The 27921-nt window shown below is 37.6% G+C and overlaps 1 protein-coding gene across 1 annotated transcript in view; it reads right to left on the reverse strand.

The window, feature by feature from the left end:
* Positions 1 to 27921, reverse strand: part of LanB2 (laminin subunit gamma-1) — a 488424-nt gene that overhangs the window by 344158 nt on the left and 116345 nt on the right. Inside the window, exon 2 of the mRNA XM_081764904.1 lies at positions 15584 to 15860. Within this exon, the coding sequence (XP_081621030.1) occupies positions 15584 to 15860 (277 nt within the window). The remainder of the gene's footprint in view (positions 1 to 15583; positions 15861 to 27921) is intronic.

Consider the following 27921-nt stretch of genomic DNA (forward strand, 5'->3'; position numbering starts at 1 on the left):
TGGAGGCGTTTATAGAAAGAGGAGGGGGCGCCAATCCAAGCCGTGAAGCCGTAGGTAAGGACAGGTCTCAGGAAAGATTTGTATGTATTTAGAAGAGTGACAGCAGAAAGACCCCATATAGTTCCTACTAGGCGACGAAGAAGATTAAGGCGTGAGTAAGCTTTGGTACAGATATATTTGACGTATGGAGTCCATTTAAGATGTTGGTCGAAAGTAACGCCTAAATAAGTATCTGTTTTACTGACGGTGACGGGCGTGTGAGAAATATGGAGCTGGAGGTTAGTAGGATTGCGATGAACACGTGAGCGTTTACCAGGCGGTAAGAAGATCGTTTGCGTTTTAGCGGCATTGATGGTAAGACGCCACTTCTGACACCAAGAGAGAAAGGAATCTATGGCAGATTGGAGAGAATGATTAATGAGTTGAATCGTATTTCCTGTGGCAAGAAAAGCAGTGTCGTCGGCATATTGAAAGAGAATAATATTTGGGGGAAGAGTGGGGAAGTCTGCAACGTATAGAAGGTAAAGAAGAGGGGATAGGACTGAGCCTTGGGGAACACCGCAATGAAGGAAGATAGGGTGGGAGAGGTGCTTATTTATTGAAACATAACTAAGTCTGCAGGAAAGAAAGTGATGGATGAGGTGAATATAACAGCGGGGAAGATGAAAAGAGGAAAGTTTATAAAGGAGGCCAAGATGCCATACTTTATCAAAAGCTTTTTCGAGATCGAATAATATGAGACAGGATGGTTTAGATGTATTGAACTGATTAGTGATGAAGGTAGTAAGACGAAGAAGTTGGTCGGAGATGCTAAAAGAAGGACGAAAACCTGCTTGATGAAGAGGAAGTAAATTGTGTGTCGAGAGATGTGTGTGAAGGCGAGTGACAAGGATATGTTCGAGGATCTTGCTGAACACAAGGGTGAGTTGAATTGGGCGGTATGATGAGACAGATTGAGGTGGCTTGCCAGGTTTGAGAAACATTAAGGTAGTAGATGATTTCCAAGGTAAGGGGTAAAAGCCAGTGCGAAGGATGAATGTGAAAATGATGGACGGAAGGTAAAGCAAGAGGTAGGGCCCTTCCTTGATGTGGCGGTAGGTGATTTGATCTATTCCAGGGACAGTGTTCTTTTTGCGGGAGATAGTATGCTGGATATCAGGGACAGCGATAGGAGCAGTAAGGGGATTATAGAGTGGTCGTGAATGACTGGGGTCGGGTTGTAGTTCAGGAGATGAAAGATCTAAGGTATCAGTAGGATGTCGGCGAAAAGTTGGGTCAGGTACAGCGGGAGTGAATATATCCTGGAGGTATGTGGCAAAAGCGTTGGTTTTAGCAGTATCATCGGGAAGAGGGAGTGTATCATCGAGAAGTGGATAGGTCGTGTGTGTGTTTTTGCCTGTGAGTTGATGGAAACGCTTCCAGAACTTCGTGGGGTGAGAGGTGTCAGAAAGAGTATTGCAAGTTTTGATCCAATTTCGACGTTTGTAAGCCACGAGGTAATTATGGACAGTACATTGGTATTGACGGTGTAGCCTAAGGGATTCAGGGTTGCCAGTGCGGGTAAAATCACTATAGAGTTGTCTAGAGCGCTTAATTAATGGACGATATTGGGGTGGAAGGGGTGGTTTATGTGAATGGAATGCAGACTGGGGTATGTACTTAGATGCGAGTTGGATAGTGTTGGTAATAGTGTCTAGAGCTATATAGAGGTCAGTTTCGGTAGTCGGAGGGGTAACAGTTGCAAGAGCTACAGCTATATGGGAGCGGTAACTAACCCAATCGGCCTTGTGAAAACGAGGGATTGTGCGAGCAGGACGAGGTTGCCGTTTGTCAGGGCAGTGGAGAAGACGCAGAGAGAGAGAGTTTAATGGGAAATGGTCGCTTCCAAGTGAGTCTAGGACCCTGATCATACAACGGGATGAGAGATTTGACGATGTTATCACCACGTCAGGTGTGGTGTTACTGGCGGGACGAGTTGGTTTTGGAAGATTATGTATAAACCCAGTAGTATGAGTGATGATATAGGTACGAAAATCTTGCTCTTGGCGGGCTGAGCGACTGTGAAAGTTGATATCGGCCATGATAATGAAAGAGCGAAAGTTGACAGATATGTAGTGAAAAAAGTCGTGGAATGGCTAGGTCGAACTAGCGACAGTGACAGACAGATGTTTAAAATAGAGTGTAAGAATGAGATGTTCAGGAAGATTAGGAACAGTAGTGAGATGCTGGCGAAAAGGAACAATGGGAGAAAAGCCGACAGCGACCCCACCATGACCACGACGTGCTGGAAGAGCATTATCATGGCGAACTAACTGATAGCCACAGATACGGGGATGGAGGCGCGGAGTAAGATAAGTTTCATTTAAGAAAAATGTATTAACATGTTCTGCAGAGCAGTTGCTCAAAAAAGGGTTGGTGTTGAGATAAGGAACGAATGTTCAAAAATAGGAAGTTTAGTTCCATGATGAAGGCAACAGCAAAAATGAGTTTGAGATAGATGAGCAAAATAAGTACGCTGCTGTTTGGAGCACATCGTAGTGAAAATAGACAGTTGGGTTAGAATATGTTGCTTGAAACTCTACGTTAAGGATGACTTTAGCTGTTTGTTGAACCTGTTATAAGATGTGATGGCGAAGGAAAGGATGGATATTCTGAAGAGTAACAGTGATGAAAGACAAGAATTGATTGATGGTGATTGGTTGATATACGGATGATGGCGGAGGAACAGTTGTATCTTGAGTCTCGTGGGGACGGAGAGGGACAACAAGTTCTGGCTTGAAAGGTTCGGCGGTTGGTCGGGCTTTGCATTTGCAGCTATAGGTAGGATGATTAGAACCACATGTACTGCAGAGTGGAGGTTGAGTAAGATTTGTGCATGTTTTGGTGGCGTGAGTCCGGAGCAGAAACCACATTTGGGTGTATTCAGGCATTGAGAAGTGTGATGTGAGTTGTAGACTTGACAGGTTTCACAACGGACGGGGAGGGGTGCCGGAGATTTAGAAGGTTCTACTCTTATGTTTTTTACGATATATGTAAGCGCCATGCGAAAGATTGTCGATTGTTGATGAAGAATTGGTAAGCACACGGACCATGTACGTGTTTCCAGAGGCGTTTTTGATGCGGATGCACTTAAGGATAGAGTGTCTGTCAAGTTTAAGTTTCTCGACAATCTCTTCGTCGGTGTAGTCAGGTGGTACTCCTCGAATAACAACTGATCAGGTGATCGACTCTCAGTGGAGGTTGTTTCGTATTAGAAGCAGGTAGTTTAGAAAGATGAGGTTATTGCCAAAGATTTCATAGGAGTATGTATTTAACAGTGAAGCAGTCAAGTTGAAGTCGGGACTTTTGATGATGATGCCTTTACGGGTTGAGGCTATTTGAATGATGTTTGAACGAGGAACGTACTTGGTGAATCGAAGGTACAGCTGCTTTAGATCCTGATGTTTTGGATCGTAATTGGTAAGTAAAAACGAAGATAATACAGGAGACATGATTGGTGACTATAGGTGGATTCTGTGAAGGAGGTAAGGATGGAAAGTCTGCGTCCATGTCGAATGACCTGAGGTAGTAGATGATGACGATTCACTAAGAATATGAGGACGTTTAGCTCGTGGTGATTTTGACTGAGGATCCTCTTCAGAATGAGGCGATGGTGAGCGTTTAGGACTAGGTTGAGGTTTTCCACGGCGTTCCTTCCGTTTAACGGAAGAGCCGGAATCGGTGGTAGTGTGTCATGTAGAAGACATAGCTAGTGAAAGCCTAACACAAAGATGATACAACAAATATAGGTATCAGGTATAGGTTGAAGACCACCCATTCGGATAGCGGTCACGGTGAGGAAGTGCCCCAGTCTAAACGTGTCGCAACGAGCTATCCTTGGCTGAGATAAGTCTGACAGCTGTTGCTCAGCGAATATCTGACGAGCAAGTCCCAGGATCGTGGACAGGATTACAAAAAACAGCCGTGCTGACGTTTGGTACGTCACAGCTGATGTGGTCGATATCGCTGTCTACCTGAGAGATGCAGCCCCAAGCACATCGCCTTCCGAGCATATCAGAAATAACTCGGTACTAGCAGAGAGAATTTGCATTGGTATTTATCGTTTAATATAAGCAAAGCTTTGCGAAATATATTTTGCACTGGTGCCAAGTAACAAATATTGTTCTATATTTTCTGTAATGGATCACAATAATATTGTTGTAAACCTGTGAATCGTCTGACAACAGTTACATAGGCAACAGTTCTGAAATCTTCTGTTCATACGTGCTAAAACACAAGGATAACAGATAAAGAAAACAGATGGAAGCACAGTTATCTGTGCAACTGTTGTCAGATGATTTACAGGTTTACAACAATATTATTGTGACCGATTACAGAAAACATAGAATGTTATTAGCTACTTGCCAGAAATGCGACATATGTTTCGCAAAGCTTTGGTCATACCAAATTATAAAAATCAATGCAAATACTCAACACCAGTAACGAGGTATTTCTGATATGCTCTGAAGGCGATGTGCTTGGTGTTGAATTGACACACAAGTAAGACGCTAAAGTGGTAGCCATTTTGTGTAGGGATGCGCACGAGACGAGTCGAGATAGGATTTTCCTGACGAAATTCGAGTCGACACACGGCTCTTCCAATAGAGAAATATACAGTTTTCGAGTCGAGACATCACTTTTACGGCACAATTTCGAAACGAGACAGCCACAAATCTTGTCTCGTGCGCATCCCTAATTTTGTGTTGTTTCAACGCCTCATTTTTTTGCTGTGTACGGTGAACTTTATGCTCAAACACATTCATTTTGTTCACTATTAAAGTATGCTTTTACATGCTTTGTCCTCTTTGTCCACAGCGTCTACAACTCTTTTTTTTCCAATGTCATCGAAATGCTAAATTCTACGTATTTAGCCAGTAACCTTATTATGTCGATTATTCGTGTAAGAATACCCCTCCACTTTCTCTCTTCTATTGCAATAACTTTCGTGCTTCATCGCCGAATGTCTTTTGTTGGTTAAGTTCGATATCTATAGCTTTCCATCGCTCAAAACTGTCGAGATGCTTTGCACTGGATCCATGGTCTGCCACATTTGGATTTAACTCCCACCACTTACTGAAACCATCTGCTGAAATAAATGCAGATTTGGTGGCGCTTACAATTCGTAACAATTTACACCAAAAGCAGAAAAGAACCTCTTTTGAAGGAGAGAAAATCACCCATGAGCGCATTTTCTCTCCATTTAGCAGAGTACGGTAAAGCTAATTGCGAGTCACTTTTTTCGTTTCACCTTTGGTTGAATTTCCATGGTAAGAAACATTGGCGAAATGGAATCCATATCTTGAATTACATTAGAGTCTTGATGAACATATAGCATCCTGAGGTTATCGTTAATTATGCTTGGCCGTTCAGCCATATCTTTAAGTCAAAGATAGTTACTTGATCAGGTTTGTTTTGTGGGTTATCTGACCCGCTCATTAATTCATTAGTAAGTTATCACTTTCAGGCGCATTAATGCCACTTGGACGTTCAGACTCTTGTGAGTAGCATGCGTTTCGTCTTCCAAATTTTGATCAACGATTACATTCCCACTAGGAGTACGTACATTAGGATGGCTTTGACTAGCTCCAATACATAAAGAAAAATACCACAGTAATGCACCCTAGTTCCTTAAACGAAGCTATTTTCCTGCTTTGCCTTCCGTTTATTCCGGTACTATGTTTAATCGAAAAATAAGAACATCATAAACGTTAGCTCTACACATGCCGTAAGACTGTAATTGTTTACTTAACATAAAACATTACTGTTTTCTGATTTTAGAGCGAAGTAAAACCAGAAAACGGTAATGTCAACATTAAAGTTAAACTGTTATTGTATAACGTAAGTAAAGGTAGTTTTGCATTATTCAGTTACAATATATATTTAACTAAAACTGATAACCCGAATTTAATCACGCTTAATAACACCGAATTCGCAATTAATACTCAATATTTAGTAGTACACGTAACTTCAATCACCAGTTGAAACCGTATTCTAAGCTGACTACAGTGATTTACGTGCAAGAAGTAACAGAATGTATCACGAATTACTGACGAGCCCATCCATGTTAACTGTCATTAAGCCGTAGAACCATAGAGAAAAACCAAGATTGAGTACAGAAGCCAATTGTAAAAATTTTCAAAATTGCATTTTTTTTACAATTTGACCCTTCTTTTGGCGCCCCTTCTAGATTGCCGCCCGGGCGGTCCACCCCCTTTCGCTACGCCACTGTCACGAATTAGGACATCTTTAGGAACACTTTTGCTCGCACTGAAAAGACTATACCAATATTAGTCTGACGGAAAAAAAAGAAAAAAATAATAAGAAACATTTAGTGAGCATGACTGCCCTTGCCTGTGATTATGAAGTTATATAAGAATAGCAACAGCATAGCCAATCCCACTCTTCAAATAAGCGGCTATCTTCATGTGGTGCTTATAACTTTTAATTGTCTTGCAGCAATAAATGCCTATTCCTATCTCCTCTTCTTATCCTTCACGCCTATAATAGTCCCATCAAATTAGCATCTATGGCTTTCACAGAAAGAAACACATCATAAAAAAGTTGATGAAGATGATAGTATGTAAGGGGAAGAAGGAGAGAATTAAAATAAAAGAAATCAAAGGCAATTGAAGTGTCTATAGTCACACGTGTTTACGTGTACAAACACGAGGTCTTCCCAGCCTATTCCACAACGCAACGGGGATCCATCCGTCCTTGATCAACGTAGTACAGCCAAGACTGAATTGAGTTCGTTTTGTCGGGCCACTGACCCTGTTCTTAGTTCATGAAAAAGATTCGCGCTTACTTTTTCTTCATTAAAAGAAGTCTCAATACAGCTGTGTGTTGAGGACCACTCCTATAGTCTTGTCTTGCTGTAACTGGTCGCATCTTTTTTAAAATCTTCGATGGACCACGCAACGCATCTGATCAATCTTTTTCTCTTGTCTGCATCGCAATACAAATACATTCACTGGATATTCAAGAAGCAAACACATGGAGAGAGTACACAGACCAAGTTTCTTTTCTTTTTCTTTTTTTCCCCTAAATGAGCAGTGTCACCAATGGTCAAGGCACTTAGTTCATCTACGAGTGTATTCACCATTTCTTTTAACTGTTTCAGCTTCGATGAGCACGACACGTGTTATCTTATAATTTTCGTCTTTTTTTTAAATAATTTTTACAAATTACACTGGCCCATCAGATGTACCGTACGTACCGGGTACGCAAAGTCACTGTGTCTTCCAGACATGCTTTTTTGGTGGTCACTGCCCCCCCCCCCCCCGGAGCTCTGAGAGTGTCCCCCGGAGGAGATCAAAATAATATGTCTACAATATAATAATAAATAGAATAGTACTGTTTAAAAATAAGATGTGCCCCACCGAATACTAAGTGTGCCCCCCGGAACATTTTTTTCTGTAAGAAACTGCGTATAGTATCTCAAAACAGAGGAAAACATTATTTTTTTAAAATTCCAGCCGCAGAATTCAAATATACAGGGTCTTTCTAAAATCTTTAACCAATTCCAAAGTCCTATAGCTTGAAAACGATTAATCGTATTTGAAGGAGACGTCTACAGTTTGAAGAAGAAGATACGAATTCTTTCGCACATCATCCGACTTCAACGTGGGATTGTCAAACGTCCCCAGATTCACAAATTGTTTTAATGAATTATCTTAGTAATATAAAGTCAAACTTCCTATCGCATCCCCGGATTCATAGAAAAAAAAATCTGGTAACCTTATTTCAAACAAACTACTGTATTGACTTCTTATAAACTTATTACAAAATGCAAAATAATCGTAGTTACAACTTTTGAGTTCACAAATGTTCAACAAGCCTCCTTCGGCACACATGAAATCAGTAGTCGACGTCTTCCAATAGCCCAACTGCTGACGGGAGTTCGCGGGAGATGTCACTAATGTACGTCGCACTTGTACACTAGTGACACCTTCCGCCAGCCAAATAAAACTTCAACATTTCTTTCGTACTGTTTGAACGTTTCATTTTTCAATTTCAATCAAATACGATTAGCTGTTTTCCAATAGTAATACTCTGGAATCGGGACGATAACTTTAGAGATACCCTGTATTATATTATATGTATAACCCGTTCGCAAGTTTATGGATAGATTCTTGTCAACCGTGGGAATTGCAAAATAGATAACAGAAAACATTAACAGAGCATGTTAATTTAAAAAGAAAAAAAACTACGAATTTTCATAATTATTAACATATCAGAGCATAACTCATCAACAACCACGAAAATTTTCCCCATTCACAGGAGGATGTCCGCTTTGAGAGGTTTAGTGGCTAGCATGGGCGTCCGAAGAAAATTTTCCAGGGGGAGAGTATCTCCTTGATTGCTATATTACGTAAGGTATTTTTTATTTGTATTAACAAAATCGTAAGAAATTTAATAGTTTCGTGAGCCAAGGGGCGTCCATGGTGGCAAGCGGGCGTGATGCCTTTTGATGCACGAAGTTCCGCGTTCGATTCTCGGTGAAAAAGCAATGGACTCACTAGTGGTTTTTCCTCTTTAACAGTGTTGCGGACAAAGGGCGTACATAAGATCAATCAATAATTCTAAACGTAATGGAGCAGCCTAATATGATGATATGATAGCATAAACACTTGGTAACTAGTTCGTATGAAATGATGTATATCATAGGATTCAAGGACTTGTTGAAAGTAAAACTGAATCCGCGCTCAAATCAAATATGATTTGCCCTACCACACATATTTACACAGACGAATACATAGTTAAATATCAAGGATGTCTATTTCATTCACTCATTTCACACTTATTTCATCGTTTGACTTTGCAATTGTAGTGAATGTACTTTGCAAGCACCTTCCCCCCTCATTTCTCCTGCCATTTGAATACACGTACTTTACTACTAGGTGCAAAATACAATGAAAAAGACAGCAAGCCAAAAAGAGCAGACTCCCACAACCAACCGAACCTGTTTGTTGTTGTTAACCGTGATGGTTAACATCAGCGTGTGAGTATGGTAGCGCCTCTGCTACAAGAGGAAGAATAAACTCAATAAACGATTTCGTAATGAATGGTAATGAAGGGTGACGGCTACGCGTCGCAAATAGATTATGGAAACAACAGCTGAGCTGACGGCTGAGGTAAATAGTCGTAGCCTTTATGTACGCTTTTTTATTCATTGCGCCCACACGTTTTCTCTTTTCAAAGGTAAACATACTCTACTATAGAAGAAAACACCTGGCAACTGCTTTGCAAATCTTAACATTGCATTGTAATAACAATTGAGTGTAAAACCACGGTGGACTTCCTATCTAACTTGAGAAGTAGTATATCTAATAACTACTGATTGTAATACAGGAATAAGATCAAGATAGAGTTTGTTATTCGACTGCTAAATTCGTATTACAAAAACATTACTCGACATTTACCGTTTTTACTCCATTTAAGGTTGGTGTAAAGAGACAAGCTTTCCCAATAGATGTCACTACAGTCTTCGTATATTTCTTATGTGATTTTCACCTTTCACGAAAATTCACGATTTCTCTTACAAGTTGCAGCCTAGAGACTTCAAATTTTTAGAGAAGAAACTTCATAACCTATCGAAGGCAACAATCCGTGTCGATTTTTTCTTTAGAATTTTCTTCATTGTTTAAACAGTTATATTGTTAAAGGTTTAAATATCCATTTCAACCTTAAAAAGTTGAAATTTATAAGAGAAATCGTGAAAGGTAAAATATACATGAGAGAGATACGAAGACTGTAGTGACATCTATTGGCAAAACTTGTTACTTTAAATCAATATTGAAACCAGAAGTACTCGTAAATTTCAACTACTTCGGTTTCCATAGGGTATTGGGGAAGCTGATTATATGCTCTCTTGAGACTAGAGGCCTCCACGGGCCGGAATTTTTACCCCGGTCTTGGCCCGACCCTAACTCGTGTGATAATCAAATGAGCCCGAAATAAGCCCGAATTACAGAAACCTAATAATTAACGCAAACTTGTATTTTTATTTACAACACTTAGCGGTTTAATTTTGCAGTTGTGCTTTAAAAGTGCTCTAGAAAGAATGGTGATGTATCGTTGTACAGTATATTTACAAATTTAGGCCCGAAAAGGTTGTATATTTACAAATTTACGATCCGAGCCCGGCCCGGGCCCGAAATGATATATCCTTTGTAGACCCGAGTCTGGCCGCGGGCCGGGTCGGGCCTAAGCCCGCGGGCTCGGTCCGAGCCCGTGCATACTCTACTTGAGACGCTCAATCAACTGAAAAAAAAAGTTTTGTCGTATCTATCACCATTTTTGTTCTATGTCGATAAACGTCGAAACCGGGAATAGCAAATTTGAACCATTTCCGGTTTGAATAGAGTAGGAAATGGAACTATTCGTGAGATCCTGAATCGATTTTTAAAAAAGTCTCTCGGTATCTCTTACCATTTTTGCTCGATACATAATCGCTCTACAAGACTTCCGACTTAGGTATAATATAGTTTGAAAGTTTAGAAATGAATCAACTCAATACGATTTTCAAGTAATCGTCACGATTTCTTCATTTGTACCCACAATCGACAAATGTCTACTTTTCTGATACAATTTTCTTATGTCAGTTATTTTAAAATGAATTAAAACAGTTTAGTAATTGTGAATATTTTGAATCGGTGACAAACTTGCTGTCATCCATCGTTGTTAAATGACAAAGAAAACAATTACATTGGATATTTTTTTTTAAAATAAAGAATACCCTGCGATGGAAAATGAAAAATGAAATTTTGAGTTTTACGTCCCACGGTTATGCCGGTTAGGCTAAAGGAGACGGTGATAATGAGTAATGAATGAAATGGTGGAATGAAGAAAGTGGGAGGAAACGGGAGAACCCCGAGAAAACCCACGCACACGGTGTTTGTCCACCACAAAGTTCACTTGGCGGGAGCAGGGTTTGAACCCGAGACCCCTAGCACCAGAGGTGAACGCTCTACCCTGCGATGGTGTAGTCGGTAGCAGTGATGGTAAGGGTCACTTTAGTTAGGACTTATATCCAGGTCATCCAAGCCTGGATCTCACTTCACAGACCCGGTCTTGCCCATCGACCAAGACAGACCCGGAAGCACCTGAAACACCAGCTCCACTGCATTATAGTACACAATTTTACAGTGCATTAATGATGCCCACTACTCGAACTCAAATATTCACATGTTTGATTCCCTGTGTGATATTTCTGAATTAAAGTATCATGTATATACTGTTTCAAACACATTTTCATGTTTATTCGTCTTCCCACACTAAAAGATAATACAGTGGCTTTGAACATATATTATACAACAAAATAATAGCATAAAAATAATAAATAACGGAACACTTTCGGGTTCTGCGTTATGTAGGGTCGTTCGATTAAATTTTGACGATTTGTTATAAGAAAAACGTACATCTTTTCATTTTAGTTAATCCTTACATTTTATATACTCTGACACATATATATACAGATGTATACAACAACAAAGAAAGAATGTTATCGATTTAGTGAAAAAAAGAAAGGAGGGAACCGTCTTTGCTACATTTACATCAACAGTCTCTCCATATGTATAACGTCGTTCTGTCATCTCGTATCACAGACCTAACAGTTTCTTGGGTGTTTCGCGTTACAGGTATTTGCGAAGTTCGTGACCCATATCGTCTCTGGTCGGTAAGTCGTCAACATACTAACTGAACGACCCAGGTTCGATTCCCGGTAAGAAACTGAAAATATTCGTTCTACCGTCGTTGCAATGCGTCTCGGGGGTTCTTCTAGCCTCTGTATGGCTTACCCCGAAAGGGATGCACTCTTTACCTTAAACCTAAAAGCGTTTAGCGATCCTGTTTTCCTCAATCTAATAATTATTTTGTCATTTTAAAATAACCTCTTCCCTTGAACCTAGAATACATTAAACTTTTAAACAATAGTAACAGAAATTCTTTAACATTTAATAATTATAAAAATCCTTATCTTCTTCCCGCTGTTGACCGAGAAAGACACAATCAAATATCGATAAGTACTTCTCAAACATGTAGGAGTGCAACGTATATATATAGAAGAAGAAAGAAAAGGGGAGAGAGACAGAGACAAGCAAAGATAGAAAGAAAAAACAAAAAAGTATATATATATATATATATATATATATATATATATATATATATATATATATATATATATATATAATCACCAGCGGTGGCTGGTGTTACACGTTGCATGGTTGTGCAACCACATATTTTTTAACAGAAAAGAATGTTTTTAAGTATTAAAGAAGTATTTCAGTAAAAATAAACCTTTGCTTTTCAGCGCAATATAGTATTGATGCACCACTAAAATGTTCATTTATAAAACTGAACGAAAGAGAGAGAGAGAGATTTACATTTCCAGTTTCAACGAGCGTTGCCACCGGATCTAATAACATTAGGCTTATGGCAGGGCTCCTATATGTTAATATGAGACAACGAATTTAGACCTACATGCTTTTACAAATTTATACTTCCTATCTTCTGTATTATCCACTAATACTTATAGTCATTTCTACAAACGGCTAGTTAGTTTCTGCAACAGTTACGAAGTCCTCCACATGGCAGTGCTTCATTCAATTGGTAGGCTTCGTGAATCGCGACAACTTGAAAGAAGAAGAGGCTGATTTACAAAATATAAATTCGTAAAGAACAAATATACCTTCTGGTGACAGCAGTGCTTCTTCCAGGCATAATTTCGGGGGGCTTTACCACCTCGGAATTAAGAAAAAATAAATCGCTATTGTCAATATACCAAATAGTATCTCAGTGCAGCCTCTACATAGTTTTGATTCTGCCCTGCTCTACTGTGTGTGCAAGAAAAAAAAGCTTCTCACAGTTGTGTAGAGCACGTGGAGTATTGGAGGCGCTGTTGCCAGAGGCTCCGCAACAGAGAGGGAAACTCTGTCGACAAAGTTAGGACATTTAACAAGTCGTCTCAACTACTGGGAACAGCGCGGATAATGACATTCGTTGCCTAGCAACAGCGTGAAATAATACTGCTATGATTGGCGAACAGTCAGTCCTCCCTCTCGTTTTGTTTACAACATGTGCAGCTATCTGTCAGAGGCCACCTTTCAGTAACTTGATAATAGTTACGATATATATATATATATTTGGAAGAACGCCTGGATGGTTGTGCAAAAAAATGGATTAATGAATTGTTGTTTCTTTAGAGCCTGCGATACAGCTGGCCTCGTCACGACCTGTTGGCCCATATGTTCTGTTCTTTTCTGATTGAAAGAGGCCAGATATGTATTACGGTGGTTTTTGCAGGATAGTTTTAAGTATTCATTATGGGTGAAACAAAGAAATTATCAAAATATAAAATAATTAAAATGTATTCTTGAGACGCTCAATCGATTGCACGAAACCGCTTCTCGTTATTTATACAGTTTTGCTCAATAATGATTAATGTTAAAGTCGAAACTGGATGATTTTTACCATTTATAGATCACTCTATCAACGAACTTGAATCCTAATTATGGACTGTACATCTTTGGCAAAACTGATGATGACTCATAAAGTAGTTCTCTAGTAGTAATTCTCAAGGAGTTCCACCGAACTCCTTAATTAGAAGTAAGAGCGAACTCGGAGAACTGAAATAAGCACCGAACTGACCACATTTTACCCAACATTTTTATTTCCAACTTTAGGTTTGCACCACTACCACTAGAAAATTAGATGCTATGCCGACAAGCCCATGATACACAGCACCTTTCAGCAAAGCAAGCATAGACTGAAGAGGAAAACGAGGTAAGCATTCAATCAAGCAGATAGGTAGATAGACAAGACAGACAGAACGGCGGCACCCTGTGCTTTATGCGTGTTAACGTGTGTCATTTGTCAGGAGTTCATTTTGTCCGAAGGCAGCAGCTTTTTTCCCCCTGCATAAAATCAGGTGATAACATCAGCCATTGTCCTCCGTGCGACAGGTGTACAATGAGTGAGCACTTTTTTTTCTTCTTCACAACTAACTCTTCATTGAAGGAATGGAACAAAATGAAGAAGAACGGGAAAACTGGCCGTTCATTATTACACATCTAGCTATTTAACAACCACGATGGATGGATGGAACCTGTCTTTGGATGTGGAAGATCGCTAAGGAACAGGCTGAGTTGTGCATGCTATTCTCAAGATTTTTCTTATTGTTGAATATATACTTTAGGACACTTAATTAAACAACAAAAAAGTATTCAGCATTCATGAGACAATTTGACCGAAAGCCCCAGAGTGACTTTCTTTCTTTATTGATCAGGGGATTGATTTCTATTAATGGCTGTTTCAGTGACTAGCTCGCTTAGATTGTTTACATCATTCATAATAAAAACCATGTAGCCAGGGGTGTTCTCAGGATTTCTTCTCACGGGGGAGTGGGAAGGGCTAGAGACCGACATACAAGCGCAGTTGCAAATACACACACACACACACACACACCTGATGTATATGCATTTAATGTAACTATCTACGCATGTTACATCATTTCTACGGTAAATATAATGCCATTTAATAAAAATGTATTAAATACTAAAATGTGTAAGAGACTCTAATATGTTTTGATATGTATTTCAGAGAACTGAAATCCTTTGAAAATCCAGAAATCGACAATTGTCCTCCCCCCTTCTTCGTTTCACCCTGTTGGCGACCATGCATATAGCTTTCATTTTCTGTGATTTTTCACAGGCGCTAATGCTATGATTTCCATGCAGTTATATTTCAGTGTAATGATGACACACAAACACGCAAACAAGAAAGAAAGTGATACATTTAGTAAGAAGGGAAAGAGAATCATGCTAGTTATAATTACTTTAGGAGACTCAAGATTTTTCGTGTCATAGTGTGTATAACAAAATGTCATATTCTCTGGATCACATCGAGACTGACTCCTTCTGGGCAAAGGATCACGAAGTTCATTATCTTTTCATAATCGCTACCAGTTTATATTCTATACTGACTTCCTTACACGCACAGTCATAAAGACATTGGCGTTTGATTTTATTGACACTGACCCTGTATCACCTCCTACCAAGTCTCCATAATTTGCGTATTCTATACATAAATAGCTGATTCAAACTATTCAACGCGTTAATCAATCCTGTATTATTAGATTGATTGATTGATTGATTTTGAGTTTTACGTCCCGTTCAACAGCGAGGCTATATGAGACGTGAACCTACTGATTAACGTGGAATCCGAACCACATGAGCTCCCGCCGGGAATCGAACCCGGGTCCTCCGTCTGTATTATTAGGGTTCAAAATAAGTGTGAATATATAGTCGACGTACAAACTAAACCAACTTTTCTTATCAGCAGCAACACTTTTAAAAGGGTATTAATGCCACACGTAAACTGACAGTGCGTCAAATATTGTGCCATTGCAAACGGTTAGATCTTTATATTGTCACCAGAAGGCACAAGAAGATTGACCTGCTCTTTAATTAACGTTAGATGTAGATCTTATCTTTCGAGGAAAACAAAGGTTGGTTTTATTTGTATGTTAACTAAATACAGTACTTACTCAAGTGGAGCGTGAGGTTGACTTGATTGGGGTACTGGATCCCTTCATACATCGTCTCCGATTGCCACCATGTTTGATTCTCGTTGTTGTTGAAGTCTGTAAGGTAAGTGGGTGGGTGAACACTGGCAGGGTCATCCAGTCTGCAGATTTCACATGACTTCTTTGTTCCGTACACCCCCGTTTGAATACAGAACTCAGTTGGTCCATTTTCACCACACGTATTGGTCACCTCCACTTCCATGTTAAACGCCGCGTTTTCGAATTCCGGTATACAACGCTGGAAAACAGAAAGAAACCAAATAAATAAATAAATCATTAAAATGTTAACAATACAGAAATAATTAAAAATTCATTTACTCGTACTACATTGCATAATTAAGGATGTGAACAAAACAAGATTTTGAGTTTGTTATGCTCGAAAATATATCGTGAAAGCGATATCTCGTCTCAGAAAGGGGGCCGCGGTGGCTCAGTGGTAGAGCGTTCACCTCTGGTGCTTGGGGTCCCGGGTTCGATCCCAGTCCCCGCCAAGTGAACTTTGTGGTGGACAAACACCGTGTGCGTGGGTTTTCTCGGGGTTCTACCGTTTCCTCCCACTTTCTTCATTCCACCGTTTCATTCATCACTCATCATCACCGTCTCCTTTAGCCTAACCGGCATAACCGTGGGACGTAAAACTCAAAGATTTCATTTCATTTCGTCTCAGAAAACATTAGTGTTGTAAATAAAAAAAAGAAGTTCGTATTTTTTCAGACATGTACGTTTTTTTTAAAAAAAAAACATTGCCTCTCGTTTTTTCTAAATTTCGTTTCTTTAAATAGTCATTTGTAATGCATCTTACGTTTATTTAAGTATGAAATATTTTTATGTAGGTGTAATTACCGTAAAATGCAACATAAATTAATCGCTAGATATTGATACGCTACAAGTATTTTACAATTTATATGAATAGCATACCTACTAACAATTCGGTTTTCAGCAGTTTTCATCAATATCAACTTAGAAATAAAAGTAGAAATGAAATTTTGTTTTTTCGTGAAAGCAGGTCTTTAATAAGTATAAAAATAATGTTACGAACAGTATAAAATTCAAATAACTTGTCTAAACGTGAAAGCTAATACAAATTTGCCTACTAGTATTTTTCTAAATATAATACATAAATAATTTATCGACTAGATATGATATGCAGAGCCGGCTCTACCTTATGTGCAACACGTGCATTTGCATGGAGAGTCCACGGCAAAATCTGTCATAAGTAGACCATTATTTAAATTAAATATTTCTTGTTGGAAACAGACTTCATGGTCAAGGGCGCCTATCAGGGGGGAAAGGTGGGGCTCTCGCCCCCCTAAGAGGAAATTGTACTTGGGAATATTGAAAACCCAATAGAATTTTTACATTAGTTACAGCGAAATTTGAAACGTCGCTTATACTTGCCCCCTTGGAAACCACAACATGGGCGCCCTTGTTCATGATTATGATAGTTACATTTACTAAGCTGGCCTAATATTTGAATACTACATTCATAAATTGTTTAGGTCGCATTAATTTAAGGTCACATGGACAATGCTAAAGCAAATGGTCAAATAAATCCCAGCACAAATTGCTTGATTGTTGTCAAATGCAAGAACTCAATTCTCGAGTAGTAGCGAATGTCTGTTCCATTTAGTTAGTTATAACAGCTTTGATATGACAACTAGTCTTGTTTTTGTCACAAACAAGTTCCTTATCATTGAAGATAGAAACAAGTTTTTTTAAAAAAAATGTTAACAGATGTAGAAGAAAAATCAAGAAATAAAGATAAAAGAGCTAGTTGCACTGTAATTGCAAACTGATTCATTGAGATTGAAGCTCGATATTGAATTCTGTAAAAAGGATTACTATCTTTCCTCTGCAGGTGTGTTTCCTTTATCTCTCACTAACATTACAGATTAATAGTTAAAGAAAAAAAAACAGACACAAGGAGATTGTACTTTTAGTAAGTATACCCTCCCCTTCGTTGATCACGCTGGAGTGACTTTTAAGATTTGTTCTTTCTGGAGAAAGGGGGAGACGGCAAATTTATGCCATTGCACGGGGCGACAAATTGCCTAGGGTTGGTCGCAGGGTGTTTCAAAATGAATATTAGGGCTATGAAACTTTGTAGTATCTATTACAATTAACTTACAATTATAAATATTATCAAATAAAAGGGCAACTCGAAGATTTTCTAGATCGTGTCGTCTTCAGAGATAAATCGATATTTTACCTAAGAGCTAATGTGAATACTCATAATGTTCGCATCTGACGGTCTGCAAATCCTCAGGAGATGGTACAGTTGCAACAGACTCCACTAAATTGAATGTGTTTTGTGCTATATGGCGGAAAGTTTATGGGCCTTTCTCGCCTATCGACTAGATGTGTCCCGTGTGACGAATGAAGCTCACATCGAACAATTGTAGCAAAGACTGTATGAGGTGGTATTTTACTTGATGTATTGTTTATAATTGTACGTAACATATAATAAGTACTACGAAGACATAAAACCCCGATATTCATTTTGAAACACCCTGCATTTCTCAACAACAATATTGGAACTAATATGTAAAAAGGAGAGAAAATTTTCCTTATAAAGTGATTGTTTACAACAACGATAATATTATTAGTCGAGACGATAACTACTACAACAACACGAGTTATTAGTCAAAAAAAAAAAAAAAAAAAAAAATGAAATCAAATGTACAATAACCTTTTCGGACTCAGGTGGCCAAAGTGGCACATACGGGTGCGTCACTGTTTTAATCCGCTCCTGTGTGGACACTAATTAAGATATCGAGATATTATTTTTGCCAATATGGTTGGACCATAGTTTATCATATTAATTTCTTTTTCTTCTCGGTGTCGAATTTCCTTCTCAAATTTCAGCCCGGTCAAAAATTCGAGAATTTTCGAATTTCCTTTACTACTTTTTTCCCTGTAGCTTCCTTCATTGTAGAGAGACCTCCTTAAAACTTGCCAGGTAGATACCTCGGATAGATATCTAATTGTTCACATTCATGGACGGACCTGCGCGCAGTGTTGCCAATTAGGTCAATTACAATTTTCCTAAATTTGGACAAAAAATTCGAAATTTTTCTTTATAAATCCGTATCTATCCGTCCGAGTGCAAGTCAGCTTACGCCAATCGAACATTTGTCCTTACTGAACAAACGCGGGTACAGATCGTTATTACAATGCGGTAATTAGGGGGCGCACGGATAATTCGTATTTAGGTTCTAACCCTTGATTCTTCTAGTTTCCCCTACTTTTCTGTTTACCGGGCATATATTACATATAGCACAGGGCCGTCGCGTGGGTTGTATGCGCTCGGGGCGAGAATTCCCAGGCGCCCCCCACCCAGTGTATTACGAAAAACAACCAGAGTTTATTCTGTACTCCTAGATTTAAATATGAAATGTAAGATCATAATGTAAGAAAAAATAAGTTAGTAATAAGTTAGTATTATGACATTTTTTTTTAAGTGAATGGCTTTTGCCGTTAAAACATAAAAGTTAACGAATACATCGTTTTGAATTATTGAAATCGAGTGATATTCTTGTTTATTTCGAAATTTACACATCAATATAGTAATAGCATAGAATGTATAAATAATGATACAAATATTTAATGATAAAAAAACACATCTCACAGAGAGCTGGAGAGAATTCCAGTTGAATAACCCTAGACGATGTTTTACATTATCGGTAATTTTCAAGTTCAACACCGGTATCTCTCAAAGATCTCAACTAGATCCTCTGTTGTTTCTTGTTATTAATGATATTTCTCTGTGTATTAAAACTTCTCAAGTTGTTCTTTTTTTACCGATGATCTCAAATTATACTTCAAAGTAAGTTCAATTTATGACTGCGTGAAACTTCAACAGGATCTACAGAGAGTTCAAATATGGTGTGATAAGAATAAATTAGTCCTGAATGAGTCCAAATGTGAATCTCTGTCTTTCACGGGAAAAGAAAATCCAATTAACTTTGCCTATAAAGTAAGTGGCACTTTCTTACAAATACTATCAAAGATCTGAGTTTTTTTTTTTTTTTTAAATAGCAAATTAACCTTTGCTCAACACGTTGACTCAATAACGAGTAGTGCATATAGAAACTTAGGTTTAATTTATATGATAGGACAGGATTTCCACAAAGAATCAACATTTATAAGCTTATATTTTTCGTATGTGAGGTCAAAATTAGAATTTTGTACTGTTTGGACACCAAATGTCACTAAATACTCTGATGCAATAGAAAATTTACAGTTTAAATTCTTAAAATACTTGCATACAAGAAAACCGGTTTCTACTCAAAGTATGTCTCCTATGAAAACTTGGTACCGAATTTTTGTTTTCAAACATTAGAGAAAAGGAAAGGATTTTTGATTTTTTGTTCTTACATAAATTATTAAACGGTAAAATTGACTGTCCAGAATTAGTTTCAGAAGTATTATTACGTATCCTAACAGGCAAGACTAGAACAGCAAACACTGCAACATTCTATTGTAGAAAAGCAAGAACTAACATATTACATAAGTCTCCTCTGTGGAGAATGTGTGCTTTATACAACGAAATGATTAAATTTCACGCAGTAAATGTATTTAGTATTTCCGAAAACAAGTCCAAAACAATTTTCAGGCAATAACTTCTGCATAATTAAACGACGTATATTTGTGTATGTATATAATTATGTATGTATAATAGTGTATATTAGTTAATTATGTACACGACACTATAACTGGACATTAGGGATGCGCACGAGACAAGATTTGATGCTGTCTCGTCTCAAAAATGTGCTGTGAAAGTGATGTCTCGACTCGAAAAATGTATTCTTCTCTATTGGAAGAGCTGTGTCTCGACTCGAATTTTGTCAGGAAAATTCTGTCTCGAATCGTTTCGTGCGCATCCCTACTGGGTATTAAGTCTGTTGTGTTGTCCTTACGAAATAAATAAATAAATTTTACTTCGCCGTAGCCTGATCATTATTAAAATATCTCAAATAACATTATTTTAAAAAAATCATTTACTAACATAATCTGAATTCCATGAATTTTGTTGATTTGTCGTGCCGATGCTCCCTTTAGTCGCGGCGCCCGGGGCAACTGCACCGGTCGCCCCGCCCACGCGACGGCCCTGGTATAGCATCAATTTTTAAACTTATAAAAAGTTCTTTTTTCTTAAAAACTACGCATGAGGAATTACGCTCACCCATATCATTTAGTTCAGCTCAATGAGACCCGTCAACTGGTATGTCTAATCTTTGACTTTTTTTTTAAACGCCAGTAATATCATAGATTTGATATTATATTGTTGGATTCACACTATAAACAAGGAATTTTAAGTACAAAAATTATGTTAAAAACTACAGTCTGCCAGAAAAATGTATACACTCTTTGTCATCTTGTATCAGGATACTGGTATTGACAATTATTCTCAAATTTAAGTATGTTGTATTATGGTTTCTCGCCCAACAGATGGCAATGTCAATTGTTTACCGTTAAAATTATGTTGTAGTATGATTTTTCGCTCAACAGATGTCGATACTGTCAGCACAGTTACTGAAATAAGAAAATGGCAGGTGCACGCTTGACATTCTAGCAGCGTAAGTACATTTTAAAGTGTTTTATAAGGATGAGAATGCCATCGAAGTGCAGCCAGTGAGAGGGAAGTTTGGTACTGAATCACCGACCCGCCTATCAATCGAACATCAAGCGTATACCTGCTATTTCCTTACCTCAGTAACCGTGATGACAGCACAATAACCGTGATGATACCTGTTGAGCGAAAAACCGTACTACAACATAATTTTAACTGAAAACAATTGACAATGCCATTTATTGGGCGAAAAAACACTACAACATACTCAGGGGTGGACTGGCCATAATCAAGTACCGGCCCGATGACCGCTGCGCCCTCCTCACATCAGTGCCTTTGCGCCCTCCTCGGGAGGAGCTAAGACCCGTCTTAGCCTCGGGAAGGCGCACAATTTCCTCTCTGAACACAATTAAAAAAAAAAACAAAGCTACATAATTATTTTATAAATTCGCTAGCCTTTGGCCAGCTAGGGCTCCACCCCAGACCCCGGTATTTGCTCGGCCTGCGGCCTCGCTCTTTCTGTTTTCGGCGTGGGAATGCTATTAATGATATTAGATTTACCCCGAAATATACAGATCACGATATTATATGACTCTAATATCGGTCATTTTGGACGATTTTTACATATCACCCTTATCAACCCCACGCTCCGCCCCAAATCCCAGTATATGTTTGGCCTGCGGCCTCATACATACATACAAACATACAATGGCATTTATAATATAGTAGACAGATTATTTCACGTATATATGCACATTGAAAAATTATACATATACAAAATTATATAATGCCCAAATACATAATGTATATAGAATATAATACTTGCAAAATCTGTACTGTGACTTTGGACAAGTGAGAATGCTGCAAAAACTGCATACTGTTTGTGATTAACATGCACATCAAATGGTTTGAAGGGCGGTCACGAATGAGCGGACTATATAAAGGTGTGACAGCAAAGCTGAAAGAGATCAATCCGAAACACATTCACATATGGTGTTATTCACATGTGTTGAGCTTGGTAATAACTGACATCGTCCAGAGTTTGGGTGTTTGTATATCTTTCTTTGGGCTTCTCCAGGAAATTCAGATATTTTTGAAAGAATCCCAGAAACGACTTGAGGTGTACTTGGAACAAAACCCAAGCGTCCGTCTTGAGGCTATTGGGATAACTCGATGGAGAAGTAAAAGCAACGCCGCTGTAAAAATATTTGGACACTTTCATTACTGGGCACCCGACTCAAAGGATGCCAGACCAAGAAAATCAAAACCAGTATATGTGGAACTCGTAGCAGCTTTAAGTGTGATTGGCAACTCGCAAGAATTCAATTCCAAAGTCAGACATGATGCAATGTCTCTCATTCAAAAGTTGTGCTCCTTTGAGACTATCATTGTGGCTATGATGTTTTTATTGATTTTTCAGCATACCACACCTTTATCAGACTACTTGCAAACAAAAAACTTAGATTATGTCCAAGCATGGCGCCTGATATCCTCAACTCAAAATAAGTTGAAAGAAGCTAGGGACCAGTTTGACAAAGTCTACAAAGCAGCAGAACACTTTGCAACAGAAATGTCAAATAGTATTGAAGGACTCATTACAGATGTTCCTAGTCTAGAACAAGTTATTATAGAAACAGAATTGCCTGATGTAAGATGTAGAAAAATAAAGAAAATGGCAGGGGAATCAGCTTCTGATGAAGTAACTGAAGACAGTAAATACAGACTTGAAGTAACCGTTTTCAACTGTGTTTTAGACCAAATTTCTAACAGCATGCAGGAACGATTTGCTGAAAATCAAAGCTTATACTTAGATTTAGTGTGTTTTGATCCTAGGAAGTTCAAGAGTTTAAGTCTGGGTTCGTTGTCACTGAAAAGAATCACTGAATTAATTCCTGATTGTGAAGAGGAAAAACTTAAAGAAGAGCTTCTTTCGTTTTCATCAATGTGGGAAAAGTTTTCAAAATCCCTTTATGAGAACCAAGAAAAGAATCAAGAAGCTGTTGAGGTTCTGAAGATTTGATTGAAGAGGACAAGTTTTCTGAAGATTTCATGGAGGATGAGGAGGAATATTTGGGGAAGACTGACGATATTGTGGATTTAAAGTCTATAAAATGTGATGGAGTGAAATGCAATTCTTGCTTTAAGTTCGCCTTCGATGTGATTCTGCAGTACAATATGTACTGAAGACTCTACACAGAATTATTCAAAGCTTATAAATATCTCCTTACATTACCGGCAACACAAGTGTCCTGTGAGCGAGCATTTTCAAAGCTCAGATTATACATAAAAACAAGACTCTATTCAAGACTTACAGATGAACATCTGGAATCATTGTTCTTGATGAACTAAAGAGACATTCTGACCAAAATAGACAACAATCTTATTATTGACAAAATATGTGAGAAAAGCAAGGAGATGCGAAGGCTCCTTCAAGCATAAGGCAGTGGCTTTACTTTCATTTTCCAGTTTTGTTTTTGAATTTCTTTTTTCGCTAGGTAGGTATATAATTCTAAATTTACTTTTGTTACTTTGTAGTAAATGTTTTATGTATACTTTTTATCAACGGTTTTAAAAATAGATGAAAAATAAGTTAATGTTATGATGAACATAGCTTTAAAAGGACAGAAATATGAAAAATAGCATAAGACCCAACTTAACTCAAATCTTCAGTGATAATTAGGCTGTTAACAAATGTATCCGAAAAAATTAAACAACTGGTATGATTTTTGTAGTCTCAGTTAAAGTGTGCAGATTCATATAGGCCTAATATATTTAGTACTCAAAGTCTCTTTGTTTGTTTATGAAAATATTGAATTTGTATAATTCTATCGTGATTAACTGCAATAGCTACTTAATCTTTTGTTGTTATTTGTGTACTAATTTTCCGGGAGAAGCCCCCCGGCTCTTCCTTTTATTAGGAGGGGGTATTCCATACAAGCGAAAGCCTCGGATGGACGGCGCCCTCCCAGAGTATGTGACCGCGCCCTTTTTACATAGCCAGTCCACCCCTGAACATACTTAAATTTCAGTACAATTGTCAATGCCAAAAAATTTTCTGGCGAACTCTGTATTTTCGAAATCATAACTGTCATAACTTGTTAGTTGATGTGTCTGCGGATGTGAATTGACATAGTGTGGAAGTGTGGATGCAGGTGAAATATTTTATTGTCACGTAGACTTCTAACATCTCTATATCAAGGAGGAAAACGAAGTTATGTTAATTATATGTATTTAATCATGATTTAAAAAAAAAAAAAGTGGATTCATAGACAAAAGTATATTCCTTGTCCCTGTGTGCAGAATCTTGCATTCACTTGTTAAAAAATTTCACTTAATTATTACAGGATTTACGGGATATTATATTATACTTTATTAAAATCCCTGAAGCATTTAGTTCATATAATATACTGTACCATTTAAGTTCATAACTATTTATGAGTAGAAACTTATGGAAGTTGCTATCACTGCAAACTTTACGTACAAACTAACACAGGGTACTTCGATTTTTTTTATTTTTTTATTTATTTATTTATTTTATTTTTTTTAACCAGCAAATGAACGCCAGGGAGAAATGGACATTTGTGATAACTCTTCAGAAGCGCTTGTAAAGTCTTAAAAGTTACGGTTTTACTGTCTAGACCTATATGAATAATAACAGCCATGCCTTGGGCATGAAACAGGAACGACTGAAAACAAGGCATAAAAAATGCTGTATGTATCACATAATAGGAAGATCTGTTTTGACCACCAAGAAGCAGAGCTGTAAAAACAACTCTATGTTGTAACATTTGAGTTTTCAATAGTCTACGCACACTCCAGTTCCTCTGGTATATAAAAACCAGTTTTATGTTTTACTTTACCGCCAAGGAAACTGAAAATATACTACAATTAAGGATATTTACATGTATACGTACAGACGATATGGAAGTAACTCAGATAGTGGGAAAAGTATCTTTCATTTTCGTAGGAAAACCAGAACAATAAACAGGGAACTCTGGAATTATATTATCCAATGGGAGAAAAGTCAGACTTCTATTAGTCTAAATCCGAGAAAGCAATCATCTAGTAAGTGAATATTAAGCTTAGTACTCTAGTTCGCATGTATCCAAATGGGCAGTGCCTTATTGTGGTTTGACGTCCCATTGGAGGAGGAAGGGGTACGGTACAACAGAGCTTTAGAGTGTTGACTAGAGATGCGGGGTCTTGGGAAAAAATGCTTTAAAAAATAAAACCGAACTTTTATTTATTTTTTTAAATGTGTATTTTAATTTTAGTGGAGAAATAACAGTGTTTCACCTTTGTTTTCCCATTATAGCAAAAAAAAAAAAAAAAAAAAAAAAAAAGTTTGTGCCTAGAAATGTTTCTACCACATTTATCGATCTTCAGCTTCCTCTTTTAACTCCCAATATTTTCTTCTGTTTCTCAAATCATCGATCATTTCTGTTTTTCTTCCTATTCCTCGCTTTCCTTCCATCTTTCCTTCTATAGTGGTATGAAGAAGACAATTTCATCGCAAGATGTGTCCAATCCAATTGGCTTTCCTACGAAAGATGCTGGCTAAAATCATTCTCTTCTCTCCCATCCGATAGGGAAAGAAAAAGTTCAAATCGGAGGGCGCTCAGTGGCTTTTCAAATTCTAACAAAATTTTTATAGAGTTAATAGATTAACGTTCAACGACAAAAATGTTTTAGTAAAAAGTTTAATAGTGTCAGCGATAACTATCGTGAAAATATAGTAGATTTCGGGGGAGGTGGAGAACGTTTCAAATACTATTCACAAGTTTCTTATTTCATTTCAAGAATTCTGACACACAGTAAAGAAAGAAGGTATTCTATTAATTATGATGCTAAACTAACGTTACACCCAAAATAACTGTATGATTTTAATTTTATAAAGTAAACAGTTTGAAAGACGTAGCATAAAATGTCTTCCGAACTGAGAACGAGATGTAAGCAAGATTTTATATATATATATATATATATACCAAAACGAAAATGTGTACTATGTGTCTGTTTCTTGATTGATGGTATTTTTTTCTTCCTTGCCAGGTTGGATTTAGGCAACCAATAACACAAATATATATCCAGGTACCTGATAAGATGTATAGGCAACCAAAGTGACATTTGGGATGTGGGGGTTGCATAATTTGTAATTGCTGGCAACAATCACAATGTCAGTTAAAAACCTTTTTAAGACAGCCAGCCCTGAACTAGACATAGGACTCTCAAATATTGAATGTGGTAAACACACTTCCTTAATTGTAGAATCCACTATAGGGAAACAAAAGAAGCGCCGCTACTTGAATAAGAAGGTAAAAAAAGTATACTTTTCCAAAAAAAAAAAAAAAAAGAAAAGAAAAGAAAAAAAAACTCCGTATACAAAAAGCTAGCTTGTTTGCATCTCTAAGCGTTGACCCTCAGTATTTTGACCCAACAGAGGAGTCAAAAAGTTTCATCATTCCGATGGCAACGAAATGCAAGGTTTCAATCGTTTCATTATCCATTCCAAACAATATGACTGCTAAGTAAAGAAAGCAGAGGCCATTATATAATTCATATTTATTTTAATTCATTAACTTTATATTGGGTTGGCAACACCGGTAATCTGGTGACATTGCAGGGTATATGAAACGATTTTTCCCTATCGATAATTGCACTGTACAAAATTCCAGCTTTGTTTACGTATTAATTTAAAAGTTACAACGGCGTTTCAACATAAATGTCCACCGTGTGCCCCAGAACCAGAGCAAAGTAATAAAATATTTGATTGCATTGAACAATAATAGAAAGAACTGTGGATATTTTTAGCTGAGATTCTGCAGTCCGTTTGGAAAGAAGTGTGCTATTCTTATCCTCCAGTGCACGCCATTCTTCATTTGCCCCCTCATGGAGTGGAATGTATACAATCTTCAAGCACGTCGCAGATTTCTCACTAGTCAAAACATCACCGTCCGTTAGCTTAAAGATGCAATGCTCATCCGTTCATTATCACAGGAAAACAAGTATAATGTATTCAATCGTATCGACTCATAGCATCAGAAGAATTTGAAATTTCAAATAAAACTTGTTTTAGGATCACAGCAATGGATCTGTGATCACAGCAACTACAATAAAAGTAAATAATAAACAGCCCATGAAAAAGTGTAGACGGGCACATAGTGCAAATTCTACCGGCACAATCCGTAACGGTTTGTGTCAACGCTACGAAAAATTTGCTATTTTTGTTTGCAATATAATCGTTATTTCAGTTATAATGACTTTTTACATTTTTTGCGTTGCGTTGCTGTACGCAGCATTTTGCGAATACTAGTTCGAAATTACGGCCTCCTAGATTCATTTCATATTTATTTGCATTTATTCAGTGGCATAGAAAGGGTGACTGTCCGAACTCAAGCCCACCCAATTTCTTACAGTGCCACAGCAAATGGATTCTGCTTACATATATGTTCCATATATAATGTATGTACATTCATTAAAAAAAAAAAAAAAAAACACCACAGAAGACCAATTTTTAGCTCTACATAAGACATCAGCAAATTAGTTACATACTGTGTACTTCGTCTTTTGCATTTGAGCTCTTTCTCGTTAGTATATCAATCAACACTTAACATAGGTCTATATGGATGATAAAACAGATCATTCAAAATAAAGTGGGTGTTCAAGTTATTTAAAAATATGAATGAGTTTCTATTTAGTCGAAGTGTTAGTGCCCATCACTTCGAAGTGC

This window comes from Thermobia domestica, chromosome 7, assembly GCF_964235325.1.
Source record: "Thermobia domestica chromosome 7, izTheDome1.hap1.1, whole genome shotgun sequence".
Taxonomy (NCBI): domain Eukaryota; kingdom Metazoa; phylum Arthropoda; class Insecta; order Zygentoma; family Lepismatidae; genus Thermobia; species Thermobia domestica.